This window comes from Pyxicephalus adspersus, chromosome 3 (assembly GCF_032062135.1).
Source record: "Pyxicephalus adspersus chromosome 3, UCB_Pads_2.0, whole genome shotgun sequence".
Taxonomy (NCBI): domain Eukaryota; kingdom Metazoa; phylum Chordata; class Amphibia; order Anura; family Pyxicephalidae; genus Pyxicephalus; species Pyxicephalus adspersus.
The window spans coordinates 48505885-48516926 of record NC_092860.1 but is presented as its reverse complement, the minus strand read 5'-3'; the positions used below and the strand labels follow the sequence as shown (position 1 = coordinate 48516926).

At 36.6% G+C, this 11042-nt stretch overlaps 1 protein-coding gene across 7 annotated transcripts in view; it reads left to right on the top strand.

The window, feature by feature from the left end:
• The window catches only part of CORO2A (coronin 2A), a 62801-nt gene that overhangs the window by 8950 nt on the left and 42809 nt on the right, over positions 1-11042 (top strand). For 2 of the 7 annotated variants that reach the window (XM_072404465.1, XM_072404469.1), the window contains exon 1: positions 4712-4912. The exons of the other annotated variants lie outside the window; for them this stretch is intronic. In XM_072404465.1, coding sequence (XP_072260566.1) covers positions 4859-4912 — 54 coding nt within the window. In that variant the 5' untranslated portion in view covers positions 4712-4858. Of the gene's footprint in view, positions 1-4711; positions 4913-11042 lie in introns of those variants that run through there. 7 annotated transcript variants of the gene reach the window in all.

Sequence of the window (11042 nt, the reverse complement as noted above, 5' to 3'; positions counted from 1 at the left end):
TGAAGGAAACGTCCTGGTGTAGATTAGCCCATTGGAATGCATGGGGACTTCAAACATGGGCTTTAAAAGCCTCAGGTTAAACGCTGGGGAAACAGACTGTGTAGACTAAGCCTTAGATTTGGGTTTGTGTCCTGGAAATGACATGTTGCATCTGGCCCTTTTCCCTTGAAAAATCAACAGCACCACAACTACCAACACGAGGGCATGTATGCATGTGCGTTAACCTACTGCGTGGTTTACTTTTCCTGAGCACATTGCAAACTGTGTGGGTTTAAAGCATAAGTGTGTGCCTTAACAGTACAGTTATATACGGTAGGTAGCCAATATGCATAGTTAATTATGTTCAGAAGGAGAAATATTTGTGGGAATAAGCATTTTCTAGCATATATAAATTGCTGGCACCCAGAGGTTTTCTGCTTTGTTGACTTCACAATCAGAAGCTTATCTCCTGCTCTCCATACAGCAAAGAAACATTTTTCTCATATGGAGCTTCCTGCCAGGCTCCATATGAAAATGTAATCAAATCAGTTTAACTATTTCATAAGTTTTCATAAGTACATATAGGATTCTGTTCCTAGAAGTGGTTATGGTGTGATAGATCTAATAAAGAAAACCGGAAATTTTTAGATAAGTTACAGTGAGATAAGCTAATCACTAAAATGCCCTCTCCTTTCTGAGCTTAGGGTAAGTAGGTTGAATGATGATGGCTATTTGACCACCGAGGACAAGCAGAGAACAATATTACAGGGGAAATCTCTGTACTTAAGCTGCTTTTGTCCTTTTTGTCATTTGATAGTGTTCATTTTTTGCTTTCTGTCTGTTTTTTGCCTTACAATTTAGGTCTGGCTAAGGCAGTGTGCTGAGGAAGTAAAAAGAACAGAAATTCAGATAAGATCAAAGGATATTTTTAGGTATTTTTGTAGCGTTCTCAAAATGACAAAACATTGAGAACTGTTCATGTAAGAGTATTGCATTCCACACAATATTAGCTTGTTCAGATGAACAGAGGATACAGAAGAGCACTTTAGGGGAGCTGCATATTTTGTGCTTATCCACACAGGTAGCCGTGCACTGATAAATACCAGCAATAAGTTCTGAACACTGAGAACAAATGTATGTTTGAAGCCAAAGCCATGCATCATTTTTTTTTTAAACATACCTTTGTTTGCAAATAAGTAGAAAATCCAAAGGACTGCTAACTTTATTGATACATTCTGTCGTAATTTTGATTTATAGGATGTCTGCTTTTTTGTTGGACTTTGAAACAAATTGCAGAACCACATAGATTTTATCAGTCAACAAAGACAATATTCTTCTTTGTAAAGTGTCTATGTTCTGTGTATGTTATAAATCCTTGTAGATTCTTGTAAGCCTTTTTAAAGTCTTTAATTATATTTGTTTTCTCTGGCCTTTGCTGTAAATCAGAGCCACAGATACTGCATTAGTCACTAGCATTCCACAGCACCAGGCCAGGGTGTGTTTTACCTAAGTGCAAGATGTAGCTTTTCAATTGTTCTTCCTAGTTTCATATAGGTGATTTTATGTTATATGTTTTATAGATTAATAGTTATCATTATTTGGTTTATATTGGACTCCAGAATATTGTTTCCAAATTGTAAAGTTCTGAAACTGTTTGCTGTTTTGTGGAACCCTCGGGATCCTTGAGCAATAAGCAGTTTGTGCCTCCCAGGTCAGTTACCACTGACCCGATAATCTTTTTGGCCATCTGTAAAGGTGGCATTCTTCCCACTGACCACCAAATTAACGTGCTGTGGATATAGTAATTATAGCAAGGGTCCCCTAAGACCTGAAAGCTATTTCATAGGTTCGCCCTGTAAAAAGGTCAATAAAGTTCAATGGAGCTCTGGCATGGCAAAATCGTACTTCAAGGTAGAGAGTTGAATTGTTGAAGTAGGGTGATAGTGATTCAGAAGCCAGGGCTTTGGATAGAGTAGAGAAGGCCTGAAACTCTTGTAAATTCCTATTCTGTAAACACAACAGGAGGAGACTTAAAAGCTCTCTAACCTTAAAGCAGGACTATACCCAGTCCTATACCTGTCCCAGTCTGTCGCAGGTGCTGCCAAATTCTTTTCTTTTCTTTTCCTCGGTCCAATCTTCAGCCAGCTTGTTTGGATGGTGATATTTTTTTTTTCAACGGTTCTATTTTGTACTGCCAACTAAACTATAAATCAATTAAAGCAATTTTTTTTACCCATTCAAGTTCATATGTAAATTTATAAAAATGACCGCAGTTTACAAATTCAGAAACTATTTGCTTGGTTTTGTCGAATGAAATCCTACAATTACTCACAACCCACTTCTCGGGCCTGCCTCATCATGTAGACATATGTCTATATCTACTGTAATGCAGAGATGTTGAGAAAAGTAGTCTAGAATCCATTGTTCTTCCTACCGTGGATGTCGGTGGGTATAGCTGATTGACCCTCCTGCCTGCTGGAGAAAATGTCTGTAATGCAGTGTGCAATCACATTTGGCTCATATTATGGTCACTATTTTGATTCTATCTACTGTTTTCCTTTAAATAACTTTAAATGCTGTTTTAATTTGCTAGGTTTAGTTTTGGGTATGGTTGTACTTTTATTAGTTCTGCAATGAAGAACTGCTGAACTTACGTGTTCTTTTTTTACACAGTGACCGTATCATGCTTTCCCTGGCTGAATCTTAAAAATAAAGAGTATTGTGTAACAAAGTCTTCCTTCTGCAAAGATTGCTTTGACAGATGTTCAATCTGTTTTATAGAAGTTCTTAACAATTATGTGTACATAAGCCTCATAATAATAGGTGTGATTGGATGATGAGCTTTAAAGATTGAAGTCACTGCTTACAAAACCACACACTGATTGGTTTGGTTTGTTTCCAGTAAGTCATATTCATTCTTTTGGTTTGCATTGTTATGAATACACCTGCACAGGACAAACAACACAGCAGTTTTTCTTGCCTCAGGCTGTTCTTGTGTGTAGAGAAATCCTATCGGAGATAGGTAAACCGTTTATATTCTGTTCTTATATGAAAAGCAAAGCTGTTAGGGTAGAGATCTTCAGTTTAAACATATAGCTTTGTTACCCTATGACTTCAGCTTATTAATGATTGAAAAATCAAAGGAGAATACAATTATTAATAGTAGTTAATACATAATAATAAAACTATAGGTTGAAATATTAATGCTTCTGTTAACTCATTCTCCTTTTTGTTTATGCCCCATAAATAGCCATATTCTGATGTAAAACAGTTCAGGTTCTCAAATCATTTTTAAGCAGTACAGGAAGCTATGAACTATATAAAAATAAATCCACAATTTATATTTATAGTAGTCCATATAAAAATAAATCCTTGCTTATCTAGCATCTACCCCCCACCCCAAATCACCTATTTATTATGATTTTGTGTCTGGCCTATTTTCCTAGATACTGGTAATGTTGCATAGCCTTCCAGCAGCTCCCTGCAAAACCCGCACTGTGCAGGAGCAAACTCTCATAAGAGTTGAGACTCGTAGGTTTCTCTGAAGGTTACCAGGAGTCACCAGAACCTAGATAGGCTAAAATTATATAAAGCAGGGCTCTCTGGCCCGGCACATCCTTTTTTTTGGCCCCCAAAAGATTTCTAGATATGAATTGCAGCAGGCCCGTCGCTACTGCAATCCGTAGTAACAGTGGGCCGGCTGCAATTCATATTATTCTGCTGTTCTATAGACGTGAGCATAAACTCCGCGGGGTCCACGCATAGGCTGCTGTTCAATAGACACGAGTGATGCCGCTACTACAATTCACAGCATCACTCACGTCTCTTGACCCGCAGCCCTTCTGCCTATGCGTGGCCCCGCAATTTATAGACGCAAGTGATGCTGGGAATTATAGTAGCGGCATCACTCGTGTCTATTGAACAGCAGCTTATGCGTGGACCCCGCGGAGTTTATACTGACGGGTGAGCTTAATAATCAGGAATTATGAGGATTATTATCATAAATTATCATAGAGCTACTGCTATATTAATTGTTTTACTGTACCAGAGAATGCAATGGTAAACCAAATGAATGCAGCAATTCGGTTTCACATTGCATTCTCTGGCAAAGTAAAAAAATTTATCTCAATAAGAAGAAACAAGAACACATGAGAAGAGCATGCAGTAATATGCAATGGATTGATCTAAATAACTGTTGTGTTTCTACTTATTGAGAATAATAGTTTTTTCAATAAATTTCAAGTTTGGCCTGCGACTTGGTCTAAGTTTTTAATTTCGGTCCTGTGTCTATTTGAGTTTGACACCCCTAATCTAAAGTATAAAGGTTCAGGATTTTACGCCTATGTGAGGTCTGAAAGGAAAACAATTGGGGCTTAGCTGAGGTTTACAGACATCACTAACACACCAATTTTATCTCCTTATCATTTTATTTGCTTCACCTATTACAATAAGGTGGTTTGTTATGTAATTAGGTAGTGGTACCCAAGGCAGCAACCAATTACCATTGCAGGATGGGTAAGAGAAAGTAGGAGATATGGGTGGGCTGGTATTTATTTGCCCAGAGATAGAATTTATGTATACCATGTCTATTATATCAGACTATATTGTAAATAACAATTACCTGCCAAATAAGGTTAAGTCTGTTTCTAGGAAATGGCTTTATTGACGTGAACAGATATGTTCCATGCAATCAAGAGACGGGTTTCACATTGATTGTGGATGTTGCTGTATTCACTTCCTTGTTTTGAGAACAGTGGAATATTTGAAGTTCAGTGGGCTTTTACAGTAATTGAAGAAGGGAAGGTTGTAGCTTCTGCATTATACAACCTGGAAGTGATGCCCTGGCTGTCCAGAATAGGGGGAGAAAGACTCAATGTAAATGAAAAACTCTCAAATGGCTTTTCAATATCCATCACAAATGAGTGCTTTACAAGTAAGTAATTTTTGTAAATCTGAATGAAAGTTTTGTTCTGACCATTGGTTGCTTTGTAACTAAAAAGTTGATGTATTATGATACCAAGGTTGAATAATTGTTGAGCGCTACAAGCTTGAACTGTGATATACCATCTTATTCCTGGAGTTGGTATTCTATATAGAGTACCTGCAGATTCATTGTAGCTTCGTGTATATTTACATTTTGGGTGCCGTTTTAACTGGGCTGGACAAAATCACAAAGCCAGATAGTCAGTGTGCTTAAAATATAAACTATCAAGAATAAACAATATTCTCTCTGATTCCTTTTGGCTTTCATATTGGTCTGAGCTACTTTTAGCACTGAATTGAATTGTGTAACAGAATTGTTCTTTGGAATTAAAGGCAGACTTCAGTTGATTGTAAAAACCCAAATTATAAAGACAATTTGGGTAAATACAAAGAAAAGTTGTTGTTTTTTTTCTGTTTGGATGCTATGATGTTAACTAAGGATGCACATAGCAGACTCTTAGTGAATTTTGTTTTTCTATTTGAAATTTGTGTTGGTTGAAATAGTTCAGTGATTATTGCTGGAAAAAACTGGAATGCCAGTGTTTAGATTTTCGATCTAAATATATTTCAGAGATTTTATAGTGCACTTGAGGTTATAAATTTACACCGATAATGAAAAGTTTCAATTGTACATTTTATAACCTTTGTACAAATCTCTCGGTTTTTAACTGATAACAGTTGAATTGTTGGGTCAGAGTCCTTTTGTATATAAAGCTATGCCCAAGGGTTTCATAGTCTACAATGCTTCGGAAATATAGAAAATATAAGGTAAAAATAAATATATACACTGGGTGCACATTTTACAGCTTAAAACAAATTGTTAGCACAAAATTATTGTTCTATGATCTAAGCAATACATTGCTTATGTATTGCATGCTGTTACTTCTGTAGAAACCGATAATTCTTGTTGTTAGAGATAGGGCCAGTGGTGTCTACCAAGTGTAAAAACATGCATGCTTGGGAGAAATGATCATACGGTACATGGTGTTTCTCACCTCTCTCATATTTCAATTTTTGGTAGATGCTGCAGGGTTAAACCACTTGATAACAATTCCTGACATTATTATTATTTATAAACAGGATTTATAAAGCGCCAACATACGCAGCGCTGTACATTAAATAGGGGTTGTAAATGACAGACAGATACAGACCGTAGCACAGGAGGAGGGGAGGACCCTGCCCAGAAGAGCTTACGATCTAGGAGGTGGGGGAAGTAACACACAATAGGAAGGGAGATGAAGTGTATTTATTTAGCACCAACCTTATCGGACATGCTTGGCCAGTGGATGTATCATTGAGATATCTTTATAATATTATGCAAGTCGAAGTACCCATAGACATGTGGAAAATCATCTGATCTGACCATTTGGCTGGTCTCTAATGCAGTAGCAGTACATTTCACCCCACTTCTCTGCCAGAATCTGGGAACATTTTTCACCAAACAAGAGCACCAGTGGAAAAGAGAGAGATTGAAATGGCTTTTTGGCCTTAGACTCTCTAATATGAAAGTTGGCTGTACATATTAGATACGGTTTGAAATTATCCATAAAGTCTGTATTACAGTAAATCAGTACAAGCATCATAATTATATCCATCTTACTCATTACTCTCTTTGCTGTTCTTCACTAATTACATCATCATTCCGGGCAGTGTACAAATGAACTCTCTCTGCCTTTGAGGCACATTTGTGAGATAAACAGTGACTAATAGATTTTAATCTTTGTTCTTTTAATATATTTTGTAATTAACTTAATTGTAACGTTGAATGCCTTTCTTTATTTAAACAGGATGTTTTTGTCTTCTAAAATATCCTAAAAATATGACCCTGTCATTTAGGACTCTTCTTGAGTAATAGTGGATCCTGTACACCCTATTGGGTGAAAGATATATCTCCCTTTAAATGTTACATCTCAGGCTGTCCTGCTGATTCCCCAGCTTCATTACTTACCAAAAGTAAATGTATGGGAAAATAAGAAATGGGCACAATCGTCATTTTTTTTAATATACAGATGTACTTTCCTATGTTCTGTGCTTGTGTCACACTTCTCAACCTTTCCCAGTTCACTTTCTGCAGGTTACTTATCCTTCCCATGTTATAGACGAGAGGGGAGGCCATTTGTTTGTAGTCTAAACTTTTCTTGTCTTAGTGGTAGACAACTAGCTTGTCATTATGACTAAATGAGTCAGAGCATATCCCAAATTGTAGGTTTTTTGGGCTGTTTCTTGTTTGAAATGTGTTCCAAGGGAGTACAGACAGTAAACTGGCAACAGGATCATGGATAACACATGATGATAGTGGCGGAAGCGGGGAAAGCTTAAATCTAGCCATGAGGAAAAGGTGTCTAAACCGTGCATCATATTGTGCTATCTAGCTGTAGACCAGTTATAACGCCCAAGCTGACCCCTTTCCACTGGCAAAAGTGTCTACATTGGACACGTAACCATCAGAACTACACCATAGAGCAATAGAAGTTTGTGGCCTGGTCTGAATCGCATATATGTGGCCAGGTATGTGTCCTTTACCTGGGGAAAAAGATGGCAGCAGGGTGCTCTGTAGAAAGAAGGCAGGCAGGTAGGTGCACACAGAAAATCTGCTGCAAATATCTTTGTGCCAGGGAGCAAATATTGTAGTCAAATGTTATAACTGTAATACGTCAAATGTTTATTTGGGTGATATTTAATTAGCTTACATATGAGAGATCTCAACCTGTCTGAGGCTTGACATATTTTAGGCAGCTGGCGGTTCTGCAACAAATACAACGATTTGCATCATCATCAGTTTTACTAAGAAATAAAACTATGCCTTAAGTAATAATACATTTTCTCCTGCAAAAAAAAAAAAAATCCAGCTTCCAAAGTAGGTGTGTCTTCAATTAAATGGTCTCCAGTGGCCAATAATTACTGTAGAAAGTCTGTAGTCACTGGTGACATGAGAGGATCTAAGGCTGTTCATGGCTAATTAAAGACTTTAAATAGAAACTTTTCTTTCTTCATCCCTCGTGTTTTTTACAGCAGGATAATATTTGTATCTACAGTTTGAGCTACTTCTTTTTCATTGTCCTTACTCTCGGCATACATCGAGGCCTTAGCTGATGACTTTTGACAAACTCAAAATGTGGATATTACCAGTGCTGTTAAGTCTGCCTTTGGTGGGCCTTTTGGGTAAAGAAGATGTGAGTCTGGTAAAGGAGGATTGTCTTAAACATAATGTTGTGCTTACATGCTTGGGGATTGGAAGTGGTCAGTTTGTGATCTATCCCCCACATTTAAAAGCAGCATCTGTTAACACTTAAATGTAGGGTAGTTTCTCCCATCAGAAAACTGCTGTAGTGTAATACACTAAACACAAAATATTGTAGTATTGATGTGATTTTATTCAGTGTCAAAAATTAACAATTGGTTTTATTCGACAATGTCCTTGCAATACAAGAAAGGTTTTTAGAAGAAGAAGTAACTTCAGACACCTTCATATCACCTTCAATCATATATCATTTACATTGGCCAGTTACTTGACGGCTGTCACTAGATCACACAGAGGGTGAATGAAAGACATTATTTACTGAGGAATGTATATGTATGCATATCTTGCTTAAATCAATAAAGCTGTATTAATATGAAGGTAGTGAGTTCACTCATATTTTGTCAGGTTGGGGAAAAAAAAGAAAATGGAAATTAATGCTCAAATATGTGCAATCTCTTACATTTTTATTGCGCCGGGATGAACTAAATGGGATTTATGTTATTCTAACTTGCCAGTCAAGTAGGGTGATTCTAGAATAGAGAGAGAAAAAATTGTGATGTTGGAAACCTGCACCTTCCAATGACCAACTTGGTAAACATTAATTTCCCAGCAAACCAGCAAGTTTCTGCAAAAAAAAAAAATGTTTTAATTATCAAAAAAATAACAGTTAATTAGAAAACTTTAAGCTATCAATTTTTCAGGTTGATTTCATCTTTGGGATCAGTCATTCGTGGTAAGTCTTGCACAATAACCACTGGGACAAAATTGCCAAATGTTTGTGATACGTAAACATAAGTGTACAAGAACATATTTTCGTGCCTGGGTTAATGTTATCAGTTTAGGTTGATTTACTTACATACATAAACCTTTTTTGAGTTGGTAGAATAAGTTTCTTCTATGTATATGGTACCTTTTACATGTAAAGCTTTATACCAGGAACTAGAATAAACATCCATTCTTTAATGCTAATAACCACCAATAACAACATGCAATTGTCTATATTGGTGAACACCCTAAGTTTATACTGTGCTTTGTCTTGTTCAATTAATTGTTTTTCAGTGTCTAAGATTTCCCAATAACAATAATTTTAGTTTAGTAAGGATTAAATGACTAAAATAATGATTCAAGACTTTCTCTGTTTAGGAGCTCACTTGACATGTTTTTGTAAATTCTGCTTGAGTGATTGGAAAGCTTCAGGGATTGTCTCCACTAACAAAGACTTTGCTTCCAAATGCTTAAAAAATATGTAATTTAAAGTGTTAATCGGGATGTTCTTCTACAACAACAAACTACATATAAGGGTATTTAATGTGACATATTGCTAATTTCATGTATATTGTCATACTGAATACCATATTGCTGTTGTGCCAAGTGGTTATTGGGCATTTCAGGGCCGGACTGACCAGGTGACTGAAATCTGTCTTGTTTATTACCAGCGCAGACTAGGCCCTCCCTGCTTGTGATACAAATTGAAAGTTGTAGTTATTGTTAGTTTGACTTGGCCTCTACAGTACCAATTTAAAGACAAAGGAAATAAGCCTCAGTTTAATAACTGCCATTTGCTTAAAAAATATTACAGGACATGTAGCATTTGTATGCATTTCAACATGCACAAACAAATTTCAGCAATGCAAGCCTTTGTATCTTACTCAATACCAAATGAGTTAAATAAACATAAAAGCATGCAGAACACCTTGGGTATTTAATAAAAGACATTATATAAGAGTCTTGGCGAAAAAAAGACTTTGCCTAACACAACCTTGGGGCACCCAGCTGATGTTTTCCAAAGTATCACAAATAATTCTTGACTCGTTGCTATGCCCCAATGAGAATGAATGAGGAGAGAAAGCAAAGGGTTAGTGATGTACCGAGCTAATTACAGCAACAATAGCATTAAGCAGATGCTGCTCTGCATGATGCAATGCCTCTCCACAAAGTAACTGATCAGATTTCCTGGATATAATTTAACAAGCACAATTTCTAGCCAATGTACATGTTGATTTTCTTTCATCTTGGATTAACATGCATTTCCATTGTGACATTGACAATGTACAGCATTTCCTTTTTTTCTGAACCTTTTTTCTTTTTTATTTATTTAGCTGATATGTGTCTCCATTATTGCATGAAGGTAGAGACAACATGACTGTTGTTGGCGTACAATAAAAGGCATATTGTTCATCTAGATGAATGCTTTTATATTCCACAAACAGATATCTACATAGTGATTTTCAAAATTACACGTTCTAGAAAATAGGAATGATTCTAATAAGTGATCATGACACAGATATTATTTGAAGTCATGACCTTCCTTTCTTTTATAGTTTGGTACACTGGGACTGATTTATTAAAGCTCTCAAAGACTCGAGAAGATGGTATATCATGAGTAATCCAGCAAACCTGTAATGAATTTCTCAAAAAGCATTTGCTATTACATTGAAATGCATTGAACCCTGGGCCAGATCTATTCCAGGTTCTCCCATCAAAGTCTTTAATAAATCAGACCCAAAAAGCTGGCTTTAGTGAAACAGGCCAAAAGGCTAATTGGTATCCCGTGATACTCGAACAATCCAGCATTAGGATCGTTTTCTAACATTTACTTTTCCTAACCTAAAATCACAATCCCCTGACTATTCATATTCTGATTTACCTTTTTTTTTTTTTTTAGTAGCAGTCTTGAGCAGCAACCAAATCATACCTTTTTAATGTGGCCACTATTTGGCACAATATGTTTCCAATGGTCCATTACAACAGCTCCTTGGGCCTGATTGTGAAGGAATTTGATCTAAAGCATTGGGGCATCACGGTTTAATTGGTCCTAGTGTTGCCTTGTTAGGAGGGG